A 22,813-nucleotide genomic window follows, 5' to 3' on the forward strand; every position below is an offset into this window, starting at 1 on the left:
GGGCTGGTACTATGTATGACTGAAACTGCAGTTATACACCTTTGTATAAGAGAGGGGTGTGGAGAAAAGAGGAATTGCATTATTCAGTTTTAGAAGATGCCCTAACACAATGGAAAAAATTGAAGTATGTTGCCAATTACAGATTTTCTTTCTTGCTGTGGAAATCTAAGTGAGACGGTTTAGACTGAAATGAAAGCTGTTATGTTCTACCCAGTTCAATGTTGTGTTCACCATGAAATGTGCCACTAAGGCCACTGTAATGAAGTCAAAAGTAAAAATTACGTCTTTAAAGTTGGACAAGAAGTCCCATTTCCTCCATGAGATCTATCTTGAGACTACTGACTAAGGAGATAGCCTTATCTCCAGCTGAAGAGCTCTAAGGATGCAGTCTCTTCCTTTCATTCCCACGGGCATTCCTAATTTTTAGTTGCTATCTGGCAATTATTTTTTTGGTGTGTTTGGTCAGGATCTGTAACATTTCAGTTCAGATGTCTGCTCTGAGTCAGGCTAAGAGTGAAGCTGTATAAATACCTCCCTGGCAAGTAAACATTATCATGGTAATCCTCAGTCCTGTGAAAGTGGACACATTAGGTTTAAGGGTAGCTAATGACACATTTTTAGCAAATAAACTATTAACCAAGATGACTTCTCAGCTCTAGAAAAAAAAAAAAATCAAAAGGGCCTCATCCATCTTTGTGAGTGGATGACTTTGAGCCACTTTTATAAAACCGGAGATTGGGTCTGAATGGAAGTGTTTAAGGAAGTAATTTGAACATTATTTACAAAGTTTCACTTCAAAGGTGTGCTAATATTTATAGTTTAGTTACAGCTTCTCACGTGTCTTTGTTCTTCCAGGCATTTAAGACCAAGGATGGCTACATCGTGGTGGGAGCTGGAAATGATCATCAGTTTGTCACTGTGTGCAAGGTGTGTTAGGCAAGAGTGCAGAAATGTGTAATAGTTTCCATTCTCACTAGGAAAATTAAGATGCTGATTCTTCTTTATTATCTTTTTTTTTTTTTTTTTCTGTATGGAAATAAATGGTGAGTATAAATTCTAACCCTGCATCTGTTCTGACTCTTGAGTTCAGAACACACCAGTTCTAAAACTTGTAGGTACTCTGCTCCTATTGAAGTCTGTGCACATCTGATTGAATCTACATTTACTTAAATCATTACCTAAGCACATTGTCCTTTAGAGCTCCTAGCATGTGCTGATCTGTGCTCACTGAGAAACTTGTGGACTTAGAAATGTTACAGGACTCTGGGCTGATTTTGGAGTGGTGTAGAGACATGATGTTGAAGAACAATCGTTAAAAAAAAATATTCTAAAAGAAATGTATCAACATTCCAAATAAGGGACCCCAGTAACATGTAAGATGGGACAAGAGATTTTTTGCATGTAGCATTGGACAACATTTCAAAAAATTACAGCTCTAGCTATTTTGGCCATTGTGTTTTTTCTCTAGGAACTTGAATATTTAACATAAATTAATGACACTTAGGAATCTGAGCATTATTTTCCTCCATTTCTTCATGTCAGATATTCCACATTTCTGTGGAAGTTCCCCAATAAAAACTGGAATATGTAGTAGAGGACAGTGCTGTTTGGATTCTCTTTTAGTACAGTTTGGGGTATGTATCCTCACCTCGCTATGTGGAGGGGTTCTACTTTCACTTTAAATAGGCTCTTAACCTCTTCCAAATTTGCTCTGTGGGTTTTCTTCATAAAGGTATCTGACTACTACAGTCATCATTATCTTAATAGGGAGGAAGACTAATAGCTGAATAAGTGTCTACCTGGCACAACTCAGTTTTATCAAAGGCTCATTATCTCATAAAGGAAATATTTCCAGAGTGTCCCAGGACATAGCTGGGACACAGCTATGTCATAGTGAATGTCTTCTTGGTGCTTTATCATCTAAAATGAAGAGTTATGTATCAAATGCTTGTAATCCTGCAATCCTTGAGTAAGACAGAGCTGAAGATCCATCTCAGTAGGTTCTGACATCTTGATGTGAGCAAGCAGGCACTAAATCTTTAGACCATGCACTTTACCTGACTTTAAGGTGCAGCTGAGGGAATTACAGTGTGCCTTGTTTCTACATATTCTCCTTGTAATCGTTAAAGAGAGAATGGAACCCCAGAAGAGGAAGCAAGATTTTAATGGCTTGTGCTACCCCAGAATGCATAGGATGAATATTAAGTGAGATTAATATTAGCCCTGGTCTGCAGGCTGAATTTTTATTTTTTTTTAATCCTGATAAATGTGTTCTGGTGTTCCTGCAATTGAATATAAGAGGTACAGAGCATGGAAAAATGATGATTGCTTAAAGGGATTAAAAAAGCAGAAAAAGTAGTTCAACTTTTGAGTAATTGTTAGATTTTTCTATACACCAGTTATCATATTTGTTTCTTTAGAGAATGCTTTTTACCCTTATCAGGATATTATAAGTAAGGATGTGGGCTGTTACATTGCCCAAAAAATAAAATTATGAAGAAGTCATTGGAATGCTGGAATGAATACCCATTAGACATACACTCTGTGCTAAGTCAAAGGTGATTTGGAACTTAAAGCAGTGTGAAGAGGGAAAGCCAATAAGGGAAAAGAACTTTATTACAGGAAGGCCTGCAACACCCTAGTGAACTTTAGTAATACAGAGACAACTATTTCAAACACTGGAATTGCTATTAGAGAATCTTTCTGAGCTGAGTTGGTGCTGAAAATAGAGGCTGTATGGAAGCTGTTGCCCTGAAGGCACATACTCTAGAGATATAACAGCTGGCTCAAGCTGTAAACAATCACAAACATTCTGCTTTGACTGTGTCTTTTCAGGCAAGCAGAAAGAAAAATCTGGAATAATTCACTGTGATATTTTCAAAATCAGTGACAAGTAATGTAGCTTGTTTGAGGACTCGGATAATTGAAGAAAACCTTTGTAACACTGCTGGCTGAAATGCATTTCATTGCGGTCAAGTGTTACAGCAGCACATCCTGACCTGTGGCTGATTTGGTCTGATTAGGAATACTGAGCAAGGCTCTTCAGAAGACTGAAGTTTTGTGTACAGCAAGGGAGATTTCAAACAGATTTGCTAGTGTTGCAGGATACAAAACACAGAGAGTGTAAGCTCTGAGTGTGCATGTAGAGCTTGAACAAGGCCTCAAATAGAAAGCACCATTTTCATTCTAAATGTTCACAGTGAAATAAAGAAAATAACATTGGCAGCATGATGCAGAAAGATGAATGGTACATTAATGAATAACTTCTCAAGTGTACATTCGTTAGTCACAAAAAAAATTGAGAAGAACAAATATAGATGTGCAGCTTTACACCAGATGGACATTAAGTTAAAGCTGAAATCAGTAACATTAATTAAAACAGCAGAGTGAGCAATTCCATATGATCATTTTTCATATAACACATCAAATGGAGCCATAGCTTTCTGATTAATTTCTTGGTTTTTTAAGCTCATATAAGTATTCACTATCATTTAATTTGAACAACCTTACAGTTTTTTTTCTAAAGCAGTGATTTGTAACTCCAAACCAGCAGTATTAAGGAAAAAAAATTAAGGGGTACCAACAGTATTGATAATCATCCAGATAGAAAAATTTAGCTATTTTCTAATACTAATTTATGATATGTTGTGATTTCCATAAACTGCATTATATAAATGCAGAAGGAAAAGAAAATATGCTGTGAATTATGTATTGATGGAAGATGCTAGACTGATGTTTTATGATACCTTGCATATAAATATCTGCAGAAAAGTTTTGTAACTTTTTAATTTTTTTTTCTTTTTCTTTTTTACTTTCTAACAGAGACTACTGAAGTAGAAATAAATAATCTTAGACATATCTTTTCTCCATCTAGTGTATGAAGTACAGACATATTTCTTATTCTGTGACATATAAATTAGTGCAGGATAATCCCATAGATCTATCCATCCCCATGTTAATAACTTACTTTTCTAGAGTTCTGTGGTAAGAATTTCTCCTGGCTATTCCCAAAAGCTGTAAGCTAACATTTGAATCTTTAGTCTGATTTCTCTCTTTTTCCTTTTCTTGTTATGTTACATCAACCAGGAGGCTTTTTACAAAAAGAAGTAAAAATTAATTTTTGATTTTTTTTGTATTAAATGATTGATAGTGATTATTCAAAATCAGTGATTTTTAAAAAAATAGTAATTATTTTGTTATATATATATGTATATATACATCCTTTCAAGCACATTTCTTACTTACCTTTTTTTTTACTTAGATCCTGAATTTGCCTGAAGTTAGTAAAGATTCCAGATACAAAACTAATGCACTCAGAGTCCAGAACAGAAAAGAACTTATTGACATATTATCATCACGGTAAGTTAATTAAAAGGGAAGAATCTACATTTAATCTGTTAATACAAATGGTAATGCATAACAAACCCTCATCAGGTGAAAATTTTGTTTTACTCTTTTGAGATACTCTAGTTTTTATAATAGGTATTGCAAAAGCTTACTGATGTTAAATAGTCTGCCTTTTGCACACAAACTATGGTGTGAACTAAAGAAGCCAGACCACAGATTTAAGTTTTCAGAAACCATTTTAACTTCTCTTTAACATTAACTTGAATTTTAATGAAACCAGTGCTTTCTGCTTTCCTGGATGAATGTAGCACCTGCAAAAAAAATGCTTGGAGCACCATTTGCTTTTGCTGTTGGATTTTAAAGTTTTCAGTGAGTGTTTCTGTATCCAGGGGAGTTCCACTTGTTTTTCTCCCTTACTGCTGATTCTGTATTGTAGTACTCTGTGCCACAAACTCTCCCTGGGCCATTCCTTTTGAAATCAAAAGGATATGTGTTTAGTTTTCTGTTTGGGAATCATCCTATTAGATACTTAAGTTTTTTTTAAGAGAGAACTCAAAAAAATCTTTTATTTGAGAGATTAAAATATCTTAGTTATGTTCCTCATTCTGTTTGAGAAGGCCTTGTATCTATGGAGTGCTCTTCTGTTTAATGGAGAGGATGATGAATTTATGTAATGAAAGAAAAATCTAATCTGTATAAACCTTCCCAAAGGTGGCTTTGGCAGTGCCTCATACTTCCGGGGATGAGCACAGGAGGTGGTTAATTATTCAAGAAAAGTCATACTATCATGTTGACACTTGGCCAGTATTAGTCTTTGTCAACAAATGCATAACAGTTATCACTGAGTTATTACTGGGGGAGTTTTGAAGCATTAAGTCAGATGTCTCCCCTTTTCATTCCATCCAAGGAAAAGAGTTTCAGTAGCACATCCACACCCTCCACTCTCAATCCCACATTTTTTGGATATTGAGAACCAGAATCACGAGTCATTAAAGAGTGTAAAGAGTTATTTTATCTCTTCTGGTTGCACCTGTACTTTTGTCTCTGTGTTACCCGTCTATTTTTAGATGTCCTGCCCCTTTGTGAAAAAACAAAGTACCAGGTGACTGCACTTTTGAATAATTATGGTGCAACTGCCCTTGATTAACTTTTGGAACTCTTCTTTTACCTTCTTATAACAAATGGATTGTAATAGCCCAAACGAGGCCACTCTTGCTATAAGTTTTGAGCCCCTGAAAGGCCATCATTTTTATTTTGACCTAGTTTTGAGCTCTTACATTATTGATGCATGGTTTTAGTTTCAAAGGTGATTCATGTTGACTTATTACCTGGACTTCATTTAGTATGGAATTTGTCTGGTGTACTTTGGTACCTTGTGAGAAGGCTATTTTGCCATCCATTGATCAGTTACTTGATAGCTCGTTGCTTCTGGTTAATTTTAGAAGTTGTTTTGTTTTTTCTTATGGGCAATGTCTGAACAAGAAGATAAAGTTCAAGGAACAGTTGTTCTTTGAACTGCCAGAATTACAATTTGTGTTTATCTCTGTAGCTATTAATTAATAAAATGACATTATTGCTCTTCTAATTCCTGCTTTATGTCTTTTTTTCTCAGAGTTTGTGTTCTATTATTATAATTTAGGCTGAATTTCCACATATTATTATGCAAGTATGTAAAGGTATATACACTTTTGGAGTAGACATTTCTAAAGTATTCTGCTATGTCATATTATTGTGAGTTCATCTGGCAATAAAACACAGATATAGCAAACACCTTCGGTATTTTAATGGAAGTTGAATGTGTTTCCACACACATTCCATGGTAACTTTGCTTTAATTCACTAATGCACAGTTTTTTTGTAAAACTGTACGTGGTTTATTTTTGAAGTTACTTGGAGAATTAAAGGAATAGTTTCTCAGTGCTGAAAAATGTCAACCCTTGAGAAATGAAGGGAAATGACAAAATAGTAATGATAGAATTTCACTGAAAAATACCTTAATTTACTCGCTGATTGCTTGATAGTATTACAGCTTCCAAGCACATGGAAAATATGACCCTAAGGTGCATTACTTGGACAAAAACACCTGCAGACCCTCCTATTCACTCACTGTATGTGCACTGCTGTCCACTTTAGAATGAATTTGTGGAGATATAAGCTGGAGCAGCTTAGAAGACATATTCATAGACATCGATTTTCTCAGTCTAGCAAATAACTACAGTTGCGTGAAGTACAGTAGTTTTGTTAAGATGGACCACTTAACAAAACTACTGTTTTCTCCCCAAACTCTCCTGCTGCCATTTTCAGTTTATACACCTTTTCTGTCCCACTAAGTCATTTAAGCAGCATGTATGGCAAATGCTTAGTACCCTGCAGTTGCTTACATATAGCACTGCTGTTGCACAGTAGATATAAGCATATATTTTTTTCAAGCCTTTGCTGTTGTTCTAATCCTAATAAACCAAGGCTACACTACAGCCTAGAGCAGGTTTCACTGACCTATCTATCCTGTTTCCTTGCCCTTATCCTTTTTGAACTGTTTCTGGAGCTGTGTTTCACCTTTTCTTTTCAATTTTTTCTTAATTTTCAAAATGAACTACATGCAATTAATTTCTAACTTCTGAGCATTCAGTAGGTGCAAAAGAAGGATTCTTTACTTAAGAAAAAACAAGAAAAAGTAACGCTTAAGAAAAAGGGCTCACTAGGCTTTGTATAGGAATAGAAGGAGTTGTTCAGACTTACTCACAGGGTCAATAACTCCCTGAAGTCTTGAGCATTTAATTCACTTCATGTATAGAGATGAAATTTTTGAAAGCATCTGAACTCTGAATAGCAAGGAGACACTTGGTGGCTTTTATTTCCTAAAAACTGAGCAACTGAAACTCTTTGGTCACAATTTAATTTCTAGATGTGTGCACAAAGGAAACACTGGGACAATTGGTCAATGTTAAGGAATGCTAGGGGTTTTTAAGAAAAAGGTCTATCTTGGGAATTCTTGACTCGTGTGACCTCTAATTTAGATCAATAATTCTACTCACCACCTGTGATAACCATGCCAGATTTCAAGGCAGTCAGGTAACCATGGGGATTATGCAGCACTTAGAAGAAATTGACCTTTAAACAGAAGACTTTTCAAAAGGATGTGAAATAATATATTCACCAAAGTCAGATATACTGAACTGACTGAGAATACAAGATGGGGATGAATATGACTTCAGATATGTATGCAACTTGAAACAACTGCTCTGAAAGGTGAATTGCTCCATTCATTCCAGAAAGGATTTCCTCATTCTCTTTCTTCTCTGACAGAAATGAAGAGTGAAGCATGCCTGTCCTTAACTCTTCAATCCAGCGTGCTCTCTGTACATCTCAATTCCATCTGTAGGGCATACAGAAAAGGTGGAGAGGGAGAGCAAACAAGGAAGGATAAGTTCACAAATCTGCAGAAAATTTTGGATGACAATAAAAGTGAGGGGAAGGTAAACCCCTGTGGGAGTGGTATGCTGCTTCTGGGAGAGCCTGCTCTCACACTGAAGCAATAGGACGGATTACAGAAAACAGTTCCATCTCGAGGCATGGAGTGCTTTTAGTTCCCCAGTCTATGGCGAAATGAGTAGAATGCTGCAAGGACCACTGCCTCATAGGATATTCACAGGGAAGAAGGATCTAGGCCTATTGGGCATTTTGAACTTGTTTTGCTACTGGTGGTGTTGCCCCTTTCCCATCTCTGGTCCTCTTCCTTCTATGCTGTTTTTTCCCTGTTCCCATTATCTTCCTCCACTTTCTACAGGCCCCCTTCCTTCTCTTCAGCTTATTTCCTCTTTCTCCTCCCACTGCTGGCATTTGCACATCTACTTTTCAGTTAAAAAAAAAAAAAAGTTTTGGTGCCTTCTGTATCTGCCTCTTTATTTAGGTTACATTTTCCCCAAATGACAAGAAAGCAGAACTCTGACAAAAGCAAATTACCTCTGCCTTCTTTTCTTGTGTATGTGCCAAGAGTCTATTTAAAATGACCCTACCTGGGTGGAGGTCAGGTTCAATGGCTACCACTGAGGCCCCTGAGACTCCCAGCTCATGTGAGAACTGACAGACTACAGAGCACTCTGTTTTTTAAGTTTCCAGTGAAAACCTCTGGTTTGTGAGTTAGGTAGACATCTATCCCACAAACAAGAGAACCAAGCTTTAATTGTTGCTCTCTTCCCTCTCTACCTCCCTTTCACTTTTACTTTTGCTTCCACTAGAACACAATAGTACCAGACACAATGCAGATTATTTTGTACGCATATATATAAGCACACATATGTCAAGACACACACATATTAGTGCTTTCAAAGTGAATACTACAGTATGAAATGAAATGCACATGAAATTTTACATCTGTGCAAAAGCTAGTATAAAACCAGTTTTAAAAGCAACTGCTTTGAGAAAGGGTGCTCAATCTGATGATCTTCTTCTTCTTCAAATTATTCCAGAATTCAAACATTAATCCCACCATGCACCTCAGTAATGTAGATACATTTTAAGGGCAGCTAAATAAGTGCTCCAAGGTACTTTGGGAAATTAACCTGTAAATGGAACAGAGTGTGTGGAGGTGTATAGGTGTAGGTGGAAGGTGAGTAGCAGATGTGCCCTCAGCCTTTAAATTGAAGCAGCTTCACATAAAGAAGAACACATAAATTCAGTATGATTAGTGCTCCTGCAGCTCTAACTAAATTATTGTAGACTCAGAAGTGTTAGGGCTGGAAATGATTCAGAGCGGAACTTCTATTCCTAGCACTTATATTTTAAACCCCTTATTCTTGACTGTACACTACAGCTGCATGCTGCGTATCTAAGTGTGAGGGGAAAAGGAATGAGCAGGAAGGAAACACAGAGGAACTTGATCCTCAGTTAATAAAGTTGTTGCTAAATGGTTTCCACCTAGTAACAGATGAGGAGGGCACCTAAAGGGGAAAGAGTATTGTAAGATGTTTAATTTGCCTAATGAGAAGCATTGTTAAATTCACACTTGTTGAGACACACCCAGTCTTTGTAAATCTCCTTCCCTATCCCCACCATTTCCTTTTCTAAGCCAAGAGCCTTGCTGATTGAAGTCACTTGATAACATTCCATGCATGAGCATCTGGTTGTTTACAGCTTCAGCAAGACAGGTATTTGAAGTTTGAAAGACAATTGACTTCAGTGTGGCACAGCTGGTAAGGCTTACTTTCCCCAGTCACCTACCTTACCATCAGTACATAGAGGGTTGAGCTGCGTAGACATTGGCTACCAAATTGCCACATTTTGCTTTAAAAACCTGTGTTTTAAATTGCTATTTTATGTTGACTTCTGTGTACACAAATGAGAGAGATCTAAAATGTCTCAAGCATCTGTTTTTTGGACTGGGTAAGCTAATGTGTATTTTTTGTGTTTTTTTTCTTACCTTTTAATAACCTTCTAAGATTTTCATATCTGTGTGAAGTTCAAGATCCTTTCTGAAAAGGAACTTGCCAGCTCTTTTCTGATGACTTACTGATTTCAGTAGCCTCAAGTTAAAAATGTGATTTTAAATGGACTTTTTGACCTGACCCTTGTTAGTTCCTTAATCCCTTTGGGTTAAAAGAAAACCAGCAACAAAATCAATGCAACTTTTCATCCTTATCAATGTGCTTTTATTGATGTGTGTTTACCTAGCTGATTTTCAGTTAGTTTGCTCTTCTTTTGTCATAACTATAAAAGTTATGGTTCTTTTTTGTACTTGAGTAAAGCGGAGGAGGGTTGGAGAAAAGTAGTGTATTTCTGATGTGCATAGCTTAACGTTATCTGACTACAAAAGAATTAGTTCTTTTACATGCTGGAGTAACTGCTCAGTAGCCATAAGAAATAAATTTTACAAGATAGTTGTGTTTCCCTCTGTCTGGTATGCCATTCCTTAAAAATCATACATGGTTTTAAAGCAGTATGCAAATCTTGATAGAGGAATGAGAAAGTCTATTAACCTCTGGCACAAATTTAGTTTATAAAGGTGAAGATTTATTAATACTTCTATAAAACTGGTAACAATATTTATAGTATGCAATATTTATTTATCTATAAATAAACATATGTATCTATATAAATATCTCTATTTATATAGAAATATAAAAGAATTTTCATGGTGAATTGTTGTAACTGCAAATGTCTGGATAGTATTTTTTATGTAGCTACCACTTATAACCTACTGTATGTGACATCTTTCAAAGTATTTGAGATATCTCTCAGCATCTCCTGAACAATCATGTTTATCATGACTATTTTAATATTTTGTCTGTTGTGGTTTTCCCAGTGATTCACCAGTAACAGAAGAGTAGGCAATAACAGATATTTACATGGTATTGAGTAAATACTGTAGTGTTCACTTTGAAAGCACTAATTCTGTATTCACTGTACACTAAAGGATAATGATCCATTCTTTGAATTTTCCAAACAACATTTTCTAGGGCTTTTGTTTTGTGTAGTGTCTTCCATAGATGCTACTGGAAGAAACTGTACCAACCTCTTACTCATTTAACTGCAATTAAAGAGGCATTTGGTCGTGAAGAGAAAAAATATTGTAGGTATTTGGCAGTGAAGAGACTGTTAGAACAAAATAAAACAAAAACTATGATGCAGATTTGAGTTGTGCTAGAAAATACAGGAATGCTCTTGTGGACTTTAGCAAGAACAGAGGAGCTTCTTGTGATTGACCACATGTAGAAAACTCTCACTAAACCTGCAGGTTGCTGTTCCATCTGTATTTGGTAGCTGTCCAAATAACTTCTCTAAATTAATTGACAGAGGTTTCCTATAGAAAAGAGCAGTATTTTGCTTCAATAGTTCTTCTAAACTTTGTGTGGAATTGGTTGTTTTTATCCATTACAGAAACATTGTTGTCCTTCCACATAGGATGTAGCAAGGATTGAAGGTTTCCTAGGAAACACAGAAAATGGAATACACACAAAGTGCATTCATTCTAACTTTTTAAGTCTTTGTTTCATTGGAAGGCAAAATATTGCTAAAAAAGCCACCAAGTTTTATTTTAATAATTATGAGGATGAGAAACTTAGAAACATACACAAGTGCTATTTAAAAATATGAACACATTAAAGCCATTTCATATAACTTGCACAAGTCCAGCAGACATCCTTTTTCTGTTTTACATGTAAAGATGCATTTCTTACTTTTTTCTTTAAATTAGAATTTGTTAGAAATCAAAAGGGAATGTAGATCCTGCTTTTCAAGAAGCAAAACTATGCTTGTAGTTTATGTAAAAAAAATAAGGTGTAAAACTTTTTTTATTTTTTATTTAATGTTTGTCTTTTAGAGGTTTTTTCTTATATTGTGCTGTAAATTTTTTTTATGAATTTGCTGAGTGTATAGTTTAAATTTAGATGTTTCCATTTAATGATGCCTGCTAGATTTACTAATTGAAGAAAAATATATTTAGTTGGATTTCTTCCAATTTCAATTAGTTCAGCTTATGCTACACTTTCTATTCTTAAAATATTTTAAAGCATGAAATGTATTTAATGTTAAATGTTCTGGAATTTGATGCCTCATTTTGATACTGCAACTTAAGTATTTTCGTGAGTGCTGTGTAATTTAGTGTGGAGGAGGGTTAGAGTACTGCTTAAAATGCAAATAAGACACCATGGAGACTTTGACCTCTTCAGGAAGTAAGCCTCAGTTCAGGTTTTGCATTAAATGTCCTAGCAATGGGTTTGTTCTTCATTGGGGTACATATCCTTCCTTTCTCAGAGGTGCTTTCAGAAAGAGCCTGAATTTAAGCTTCATACCACAAAATAGTACAGTAAAAAGCAAATCCTTTTGAACTTCTAAAATACTGACAGTAATTGCAGAAAGCTAAGCTACAGGTTTAAAAAATTTCTATAAATAAATCACAGGTAATTTAGAGGGCATTTCTGTGATTTTATATATATATATATATATATATATATATATATATATATATAATGTGGCAGATGGAACATTTTATAGGAAAATGGACTCCTCTGAAAAGAAATGAAGCTGTAGTGTGAGCAGTGTTGAGCTCTCCTGCAGTCACTCAGTATCTCTGAGGTAAAGATCCTCTTGCAAGTGTCATGTTTCAGAGTTCAGATGATCTTCAGTCTTGGATTCTTTTTTTTTTTTTTTCCTACTAGCTCAAGTTTGGAAGATGGACCATTGTTTAGCCTTGTATGTGTTTCTATCACAGTGATTTTATTTATGTATGTATATATATAAAGAAAGTCAATAATTTATTTTTCTTAAATGAAAAATATACAAAGTAGGATATGTATTAAAAACAGTGAAAAAACATAGAAAGACATTTTAAAATATGCTAAGAGAAGAAGGATTGGCCAGACCTTCTAAATTCCTGTTGGCAGAGCTTTCATTTTCAGGAGAGAGTTTAAGTCTTCTACTTCTTGGAATTTTTTGCTGAAGGTCTTCTCTTGTAATTTGAGAGTGTTGAGCATGTTATTAATGGGTACTTAGTAACCTGAACATCAGCCCTTCACTTTAAGTAATGGTTATGGTATTTATTTGTGTAAGTATTATCACAAATTGGGGGAATAATATATACAGGTTGGTAAAAAAAAAAAAAATTAGGTTTGTACAGCTGACATCAGAGGTAAAAATTAGCATTTTTTAATCCATGGCTTATCTTTTATCAGATTTTGAAACTGTATTTCTCCCATAATGATGTACAGCAGATGTTTCAATATATAAAACATAGTTGAATGAGCAAAATAGTTCCATGCTGTTCCTCTCAAAATCTGAATACTAGACCTTTATTGGCAGTGGTGGTGTTCTGTTTTGGTTTTAAACAGTTTGCTTAACAATATGTTCTCAACAGCTTCTCTTTAACACAAATAAAGGAAGCTATTCTACATCAGAATTAGATAGTTTCAATTTCAGAAGAAATACTGTGTGTGTCCCTTGAGGATAATAGACAATCTCATGTTTTCTACAAAATTGTTGGGGTTTTTTTTCTGTCACGTAGGAAGGAAAAACCTAAGCACAACCTTAAATTGTAGAAATTCATATAGAATCACAGAAATTTTGCTTAACATATACGTGGATTCTCCAACTTGCATATACAATTCCACTATACATTGAGTCACTCGCAGTAGTGTAACTGAAGAAGAATATATATCTTGAAAATTATTCAGATTTATCACAACATCAGGCAATAGCCTGCTGGTTATACAGATATAGATTTTAGACACTCCTGTTGAAAAGACTTCATTTTCAGGCTATCCTTTAAATGCAAATGTTCTGGTTTTTAAATTCAGGAAGATATTTCTAAACACTTTCTTAAAAAGAAGTGCAGGAACATAACATAGCAGGACTTATTCATTACTAACAAATCAATTGAATGTGATACATCGAGAATTACAATAATTTCCTAGTGATGGTCTTCAGCACCATGGTTATGAAGTTGAGTCCAAGATTCCTCTTGCAGTTGTCCTGTCTTAATAGAAATGAGATAGTAGAATTTGAAGTTTCAAAAAGTAGTAGCTGAAAAAAGCTTTCCATTTATAACAAGGGATTTAGTGGGCCATGAAATATGAAGCATCTCTGTTGCTAGCAGGGAACAGCATAATTTTATATAAACAGCATCTGTAACTGAAGGGAAACAGTTTTTCATGCAAATGTTATTTACATTGTGCAGTAGTTTGAGCCCCAAACCTTAATACTAGGTGGCTATGGATAACAAGACTCTACAGATTATGAAAATTGTTGTTGAGTGGAGAGTACTAAAGGGAAACATAAATTGTATTTTGGACTAAAATCATGGTTAATAGCTGCAACCACTGAGGAAGGAATGTTATCTGCCTCTCTAGCGTTTCCTTTTTCCCCAGTTTCCTGCAATGTACCTGGTTCTAGGTATGGCTGCAACAGAGTACTAAGTTGGATAGACCCTAGATGGGTTCAACAGCAGCACCATCTTTATGGCTGACTACGTCTTTACCATGAAGTCTCTTTAATATTCAATGAAGTACATTGCAATATTCTTTTATCTGTTTTATTTGGAAGCTATGCTGCATTATGCTTCATTCTTTCATGACTCATGCTTCATTTTATAACACATTTTGCACTTTTAAGGCCTTCTATTTTGATTTTTCTTTTTTATTGCTTCTTCCATTTCTTCTAGAATTGCTTGTTGACTTCAGGAATAAATCTGCAAGCTCTGAGAAAGGACCATCCATATTTTGTGCTAGAAGTAAAGCTGAATGTTACTGATGTTGTTCCAAATTAGTCTTAAGGAACAGCAAACTGGTAGCTATAGAACACAGTAATTGAGTGTCCCTTTTAAAGGTTTCTATTAATTTTGTTTCTGCTGGGTCTTTAAATCGCATCTCATTTCTTTTCAGTGTTGGGTATATCATGAAGCCAATCTTTGATTTCTAATAAGCTGGTAGACCTCTATGGTATTTATCTTCCTGAACTTTAAAATACTATCTCCAAGTAAATTCACCTTTGATTCAGGATCCCAGATGACTGCAGAAAATACCATCTCTCAGTGACTGGTATTGTTTCAGCAGTGTCTTTTCTTCATGTACTCAACTTCAGTAGGCAGATGAGGAAAGAAAATCTATCTAGCAAAACAGGGGAAATAGAGTGGTGTTACTAGTTATGAAATGGAATGCTTAGAAAGAGATAAAATGAGCTTTTTGCATGTGATACAAAGACCTGGAGCAATGTGTTCACCAGCATACAGGCACCGTGTATATATGATGAACTGCGTGTTCTTAGGATAGGTTGTCCAACCATACAACAAAAAAAAATTTATGATCAGTCTTGTTATCTGACCTAAAAATGTGGGTTTTAATCCCGATGTGTGTTTTTGATGGTGCTTTACATCAGCTCTTAATGAGCAGTACTGTATGGTACTTGCACTATATCTATCTTTTTGTTGTTAAATATGACATAATGGGAAATGAATGTGAAGCACATTATTATAATTAAGGAAGGGAGGAAACCCATTGATCCTTATTTGAAACTGATGATAAATTTTACTTTACATCATTCCTGCATTGCTTCAGATGATCAGATAGAAACAGAAGTTCATTCAGAGATATTCTTTTCCCTGTATCTTTGGGTTTTGCATTTCTGAAAAACATAGGTAGTACATTTTGGTTATTTTATTCACTGACTGGAAAGAAATCAGTGGCGAGGAGTATGGAAACAGTGAAAAAGAAGGGAGACATGCTGTACGTTCCTTAGAATCTGAAAGCATAGCATTTAAACCACATTCATTCTTATTCGCTCTTAGGTTTTCAGAAAAAGCGACGCTCGAGTGGTTGCAGCTCTTTGAAGGCAGTGGGGTTCCCTACGGCCCAATCAACAACATGCAGCAAGTGTTCTCAGATCCTCAGGTTGGTCCTCACCAAGTCTCCTCTAGACGTTATTTTTACATGTGTCTTACAAGTGCTGAGTAATGATCATTCCTCCTGCCACTCAGACCTGATTTTCACTACTTTAAAATGGGATTTGAGAGGTTCATGATGGATTGAGTTTCAGCCAATAGGAGGTCGTATTAAGAAATAAATACAGATGTTTAAATGAATTATATGCTTGGGAACTCAGATTTTGTCACAACAAATTAAGCCATAGGTATTCCATATCTCACATAGAGAGTCCATATTTCAAAACTGGCTGGTAAAATAGAGAAAAAAATCATAATATAGTATGAAATTGCATTTTATCATATAAATATGCAGAAAAGCACCTTTTTGGGGGCCCTGAAAGAACTAACTTTTTGTATGGAGTATGGATAACCAAAATCAGTTCTGTTGGAAAAAACAAAAAAGGGCAACATTTTGACTGGAAAAAGAAAAATGAAGCATAAAATCCATATAAAGAAAGAAACCTTTTCTTGGACTGGTGGTTTCAGTAGCTAAAACTAGTTCATCTCTGTATCTATTTTAAATATTGCACTGGATTACACCTATGCTTAATTATAAACAATATATTTATATTTTAGTATCTGGAGAATTATATTACCTTCATATTCCCTGATGCCTTCCCTGCTTTTTGACTCTCTGGCTTAGGAAGGGTTAAAGGGCCCAGAATAAACTGAATTAAACTGTCTTGCGTACTGCAACTGAATATTTTATGGCTGTTCTAGTGTGTGATGCATATCCTCTAAGATGATTTTTACTAAAGAGAATTGCAAGAAAAAATGATTGATCAATGACTGTTTTGGTATTTTCTTCTAATTTTGTACATGTCCATGTCTGCTGTCAGAAGTGTTTGTTGCGACTGTGATTGCAATGTTGGGAAAATAAGAGCAGGCAGAACAATCCCTGTCATAAAAAAATATATTTATAATAAATGTTTTTATAAATATTATTATATTTTAGAGGCATAAAATGATATTTGTTAGGTGACTGCAGGGAAAGAATATTTTTTTTTATTAAATAAATATGCTCTTTCTCCTTAAAATGATGTAGTATCATGCTGTAAAGTATGCACGGGCCAAATTTTTCACTTCATAACTTTCACAGGGATTAAGATTGGGCTTTGAAGAACATACAGCAAGAGTATTTTTCTCAGACTTGGCTCTTCTTGGGGCAACATTGGAAAAATATTCTGTGCTTTTTTTGATGCTGTGAATTTTAAGAAGTTGAGTCTACTCTGAAAGAGACTGTTTTTAAAACATTATATGTCATGGGCTATTACCTCCCAGATTGGAAAGAGGTTATCTTAGCTACCTTGCTCTTGTTAGAATTCACCTAAATAACATTTTCACATATATAATATTATGTTATATATATATGTTATTTATATATGTGTGTCAGGTTATTACTTGACATAATTAGCCCATCAACAAAATGTGTCATGGTGCTTTGCAGCGAGATATGGCATGTTTTTTGAAATATTTTTCTGTATCTTCCTCATGAAACTGCTTCAAAGCCTTCTTTTCTACACACTTCTCTGAAATACGTGGCACCCGGACACTGCTACTGGAAACTTAATGCAAATATTTGTGCATAGCTGCATATTATACCTTTATTTCATTTCTGAAAGAAGTGTTTTCTCACAGATAGTTTCAGTTCAAAGGAAGCAGGGAAAAAAAAGACAGACTGTCTGACTGGTGAAGAAATTTAAATTTATCACCTGAGAGACTGTAATTTAGGTGTCCTCTTCACATGAAATTCCAGTTATAATAGGAGAAAACCAGCATCTACCAACAGAACATACTCTATTCACAGCAAGATTTTTCATTGAATCAAAAAATACTTTGAGTTGGAAAGAATCTTTGAGAGGTCATCTACTCCAACAACCCTGCAATCTGCAGGAGTATCTTCAACAAGATCAGATAGCTCAGAAGCCCCATCCAGTCTGATCTTGAATATTTTCAGGGATGGGGCATTTACCATCTATCTGGGCAACCTGTTCCAGTGTTTTTTGACCATCATTGTAAGAACTTTGTTATAGCTAATCTAAATTAACCTTTTTTTTCAGTTTAGAGTCATTAACCCTTGTCCTATAGTAACAGGTCCTGCTAAAAATTCTTATAGTCCTCTTTTAAGTACTGAAAGGCCACAACAGGCCTCTTTTCCAGGATGAACATTCGTAGTTCTCTCAGCCTTTCCTCACTGCAGAGGTGCTCCAACCAGCCCTCTGATGATCTCCACTGCACTCCTCTGGACTCCTCCAACTTGCTTCTTCTGATATTGTGGACCCCAGAGCTGGACCCAGTACTCCAGGTGGGATCTTATGACAGCAGAGTAGAAGGGGAGGATCTCTCTCTTGATGGGCTGGTCACACTTCCTTTGATGCAGCCAGGGACACGTTTCACTTTCTGAAATGCAAGCAAACATTTCTGGCTCATGTCCAACCTCTCATCCACCAGGTCCCTGTATTTGTTCTCAGCAGGGCTGCTCTCAATCTTCTCATGCCCCAGCCCATATTGATCCTGAGGGTTGCCTTGACTCTGGTGTAGAACTTTGGGCTTGGCTTTGTTGAACCTTGTGATGTTCCCATGGGCCCACTTCTCAAGAATATGAGAGTCCCTCTGGATGACATCCCATCCTTCAGATGTGGCAACTGCACCACTCAAATTGGTGACATCTGCAAACTTACTGAAGATGCACTCAATTCCTTTGTCTGTCATTGACGAAGACATTAAATAGTACTGGTCCCAGTAAGCACCCCTGAGGGACACCACTTGCACCAAAATCACGTTTCACTGAGTCATTGACTCATACCCTCTGGATGGGACTATCCAACCAATTCTTTATCTACCTATTCATCAATCCACCCATTTTCTTATGTATAAATCTGAACTCAGATTTTTATCAAGTACGAAAACTTTGTAATAATTCTTCCCAGTGCTCACATTATAATGTGGTTTTCTCAGACTCCGTTTAGATCAGAAAATACAGTTCTAAGAAAGATGTCACTCAATTTGCTTATGAGAACCATGCATACTGATACTGTATGACATGTTGAACTCTTTAATTTTACGTAACACTGTTTGGTCATAGCACAGTAACCTGCTTTTCACTGCCATTTGCTCTCAACCATTGCGAAGAGTCCAGAAAAACACCAACCCCAGTGATAGCTCAATTTTGCCCAACTCTTACCTAATTCTAATAGATAATACACAGGCTTAGCTAATATCTTCCTTTTTGTCTGTTACCATTAAGATTGGATCTAAACATTTTATTAATTTCATTTTTTGCCATTACCTTCCTCCTTCATCTTTGGATTTTTATATCCATAATGCAAACACCTTGCATTGTAAGTGTAGTCTTGCACTGTTAGTGACCAAGATGCACTGCACAGATGTCAGCTCAGCTGTCAGTAATAATGTAAAGGGTGCTCTAGGCTGGTTCCAGATGAAGACAGAAATCTGGGGAGGGGGCTGGAACAATGCAAGGGATGGATAGAAGCACATGTGAGGAAATAAGGGTAAGGACAACTACAGGAGATGATTGAAATAGTCTAATGGAACTCAATTGGCTACAGGCTGGTTGTGCTTTCAAATTTTAACTAAAGGGACCTCAGAGCTCTGAAGGCTAGGAGTGACTTATATAATTCCTTCTATAAACTGAGATAAAACAACATATTTTTTGATCCCAGGACATTTCACTAATATCATTAACAGTTTCAGTTGTACTCCAAGTGAGCTGCCAAAACCCAGGAAATTTCTTACTCGGAGTGCCAGGTGATACTGTTTTTCCATGAGTGGAGTTAAATGTCCACTTTTCCCACTGATTATAATCTTTTATTCATTTGTGAAGTAAAAATGAATACCACAGGAATTTGTACTGGTAAGTCAATCAGTCTGTGGAGAGATGTACGCGTGTACTTGTGCATATTTGGACAAAACTGCTGAGAGAAAAAGGAGATTGACTAGTTAAGGGAACAAATTTCTTAAAAATGTGAGGGAGAAAGCAATGTTTGTGAAAGTTCTTACAAATGCTTAATAGAACAGTATAGGCTATGAAAATTTATATAGTGAAACTTTTTAAGACTATTTTTAAAAACTGTGCTCTTTTAACCAGGCCAGGATAGTACAAACATTAAATGAATTCTTAAAACATTTAAAAACCTTATGAGTGACCTCAGTATGGTCCCATTTTACATACCCTGGGGAATATGTGTATGAAATACAATGTGGTTTGAAGCTTTCCAAACAAAACAAACTTAAAAGAGAATACCATTTTTAATAGAAACTATTCAAATTCTCCCAAAAGATAAAACAAAACAAAAACAGGTACACACTGTACTGCAGCTAAGTATGCAAGGACAAAGATCTTTGCTGGTTAAGTGAGGTGATCAAAGGTGTTTTTTTCTTCTTTAGAACATTGCCCTCGCCTTTTTTGCACTGTAATTTTTTTCAACATTATTTTATAGAGTGTTCTTACTTTAATTAAATAGCTGGCATGATACAGGAAGCACCAAAATTCATTAAAAAATGGGCAGTTTAATAAACTGTAATCTGGTGTTTTACTATATTAAATCCATTCATATTGATGAGTTTTACTATATGAATGTTGTCAGCTGAAAATAAAATAAAAACCATGCAGTGGTACTTCCCCCATGCCCCCCCAACAGTTCCAGTCATACCACACAAGTTGAGTACATCAGGTGTAAGACATCATCCTGATGCATCACTTCTGAGAAATATGGGGAGGGAAATATCGGAGCTGAAATATCACAGCTGGCCCTGATTTCAGCTCCTGCCAAACACCTGCAGACTCTAAAAGGATACCATAACAAAACTCCACCCTGTGGCAAGAGGCCATCCCTTAACAACCCTTCCCTGACTTTGCATCACTATAAAAATTAATTTAACATTTTTTACTGAAACCTTAGTCTTCCTGTCCCAGAAGGCCATTAGAGTTCCTTTAGCCATTTCTCTGAATATGCCTCAGAAAAAAAAGTCACAGTAAATTGAGTATTGAAATATCTGATAGCTGGTAATTATTTGATGTTTTAAGTTTATTATTTGTGAAAACTTATGAAGGTGGTAGTTTATTTTTTTTTCATTAATAGCCAGAATGCCTCTTATTTTGGAAGTCATTTTGTATGCATCCTGGCAAAAAAATTTCCTAGCATCTGGTAAAAGCTTCTACATTCAGAATTTTGAACATATAGAAGAGCAAAAGTTATAAAATGTGTAGGGTTTTTTTGCTTTGGTGGTGTTTTTTGGTTACTTTTTTTTTAAAATTGGGTGGGTTTTGGTGCTGGTCTGGGTTTGATCTTGGTTGGGGGTTATTTTGTTTGCTTTTTTTTTTAATAGGACCATATTTAATTGTTATTCTTTGTTGAAATATACTTTTGTGGCATATTGAGGGCTGTCCCAAGATGAATGAAATTATATTCATGTTCATAATACTATAGGGAGGTTTTTTTACATGTAGAGGTTTCTGCAACTGAAAGGCAACTGATTGAAGGCCTAAGGCAGTATGATATTTCTGGAAGTAATTCCTAACAGACAAGAGAGAGGAATTAAATTTTGTATGTGTCTATTAAATAAGTACTAAAACTGATTGGAAATCTTACGATGGAATGTTTTTACATTTAAAAATGCCAATTCATTGAAAGTGAAACAACCCAATGAACACATCTAAAATTAAACTGTACTTTGAATCACAAATTCAGCTGTATCCGTGCCTCCCTTGCTAAGCTGAAAATGTGCGCTGCCTGGCTTTGGTGTTTCAAGACAAATTTTTCCTTCAATTTTTAAATTCTGTGCAATGAAAAAACACCACACCACCAACCATACCCAATTTAATTTTGTCAAGAGTAGCTCTCTTGTACTGAATTACAAATGTTTTCAAGCTTTTGGCCTGTAGGAATTTTATATAAGTGGATTCTGTTCTAAAGGGGAGTGGATTAAGAAATGGAACATATTTTGAAGAAGTAAAATAGAAAATCCAATTCCAGTACAGTTTGTTGTGTGTGATTTTCACATATACACAATTATGCATTATATATGTATATATTTTATATATATATATATGTATATATATTATACAGATGTTGTAGGAAAGTCTCAAAATGAAACAGAACTTGTATTTGGGTATGAGAAATATTGTAATAGGACGGGTGTTTTAAATTTTGGCTGTAGCAAAAACTGGTCTATGACTGTGCCATGTTTGTGCATGGCCTGCCTCTGTTACAATGACTTGTGGAAAGCCTTTAGTGGAGAAGTCTTGAAAAAAACCTGTATGCTTATGTTAATGACAGGATTTTGTCTGTACACACATTTAATATACAACTACTGTCTAAACAGTACTTAGTACTTACAGACAGTGCTATAAGAAAAATAATAGTAAAGAAGGAGCTCAACAATTTCTATTATGAGGTTTTGGTTTTGCTTGCCTTTAGCTTTACAGAATTTCAAGTACATTGGGAACATTTCTGGTAAAACAACATATTCATGGGGGATAAAAAGTTTCTAGAAATAAGATTTTTTTTTACCATACCAGCATATTCTGACAACTAGGTTTTGCCTGGGACCTCTTCTCCATTTTAAAGAATTCTTGTCCAAGAGACTTGAGCAGAAAGTTGATGGCAGTGCCACAGATATGCTATTTTCTGTTCCATGTTTTTAAAGTTAGTGGAAAGAAGGTGGCTGTTAGTAAAGAGGACTGGGATCCCACACAGTGCATGCTTTCCCCTGTTGCCACATGCTCCCCAAGACCTTTATGAATTTTGTGAGCCTGAAGGTGCCAGTTTGGCTTGAGACCTAGGTAAGAAATTGTCTAACTACATTAGATAAAATGTTTAGGGTTTTTCTATGCTTGAATTTTGATTTCTAGAAATGCTACAATAAATAAGAACAATGCCAACGTGAGAACTCCCTAACAACTTTACTGTAGAACCTCTAATTCATATGCATTGTGATATTTTTAAAACAGGTAATGTCTTTCTGCTGTATCATCTTCCTGAAGCATGCAGGACAGACTTGACTGAGCATTAGGAGGGCATTGAGTCTGCCCTCT

At 35.5% G+C, this 22,813-nt stretch overlaps 1 protein-coding gene across 2 annotated transcripts in view; it reads left to right on the forward strand.

The window, feature by feature from the left end:
- The window catches only part of SUGCT (succinyl-CoA:glutarate-CoA transferase), a 313,857-nt gene that overhangs the window by 117,150 nt on the left and 173,894 nt on the right, over nt 1-22,813 (forward strand). For both annotated transcript variants that reach the window (XM_059849784.1, XM_059849776.1), the window contains 3 exons: nt 856-927; nt 4,262-4,359; nt 15,622-15,724. In XM_059849784.1, the coding sequence (XP_059705767.1) occupies nt 856-927; nt 4,262-4,359; nt 15,622-15,724 (273 nt within the window). The remainder of the gene's footprint in view (nt 1-855; nt 928-4,261; nt 4,360-15,621; nt 15,725-22,813) is intronic.

This window comes from Haemorhous mexicanus, chromosome 1, assembly GCF_027477595.1.
Source record: "Haemorhous mexicanus isolate bHaeMex1 chromosome 1, bHaeMex1.pri, whole genome shotgun sequence".
NCBI classification, from domain to species: Eukaryota; Metazoa; Chordata; class Aves; order Passeriformes; family Fringillidae; genus Haemorhous; species Haemorhous mexicanus.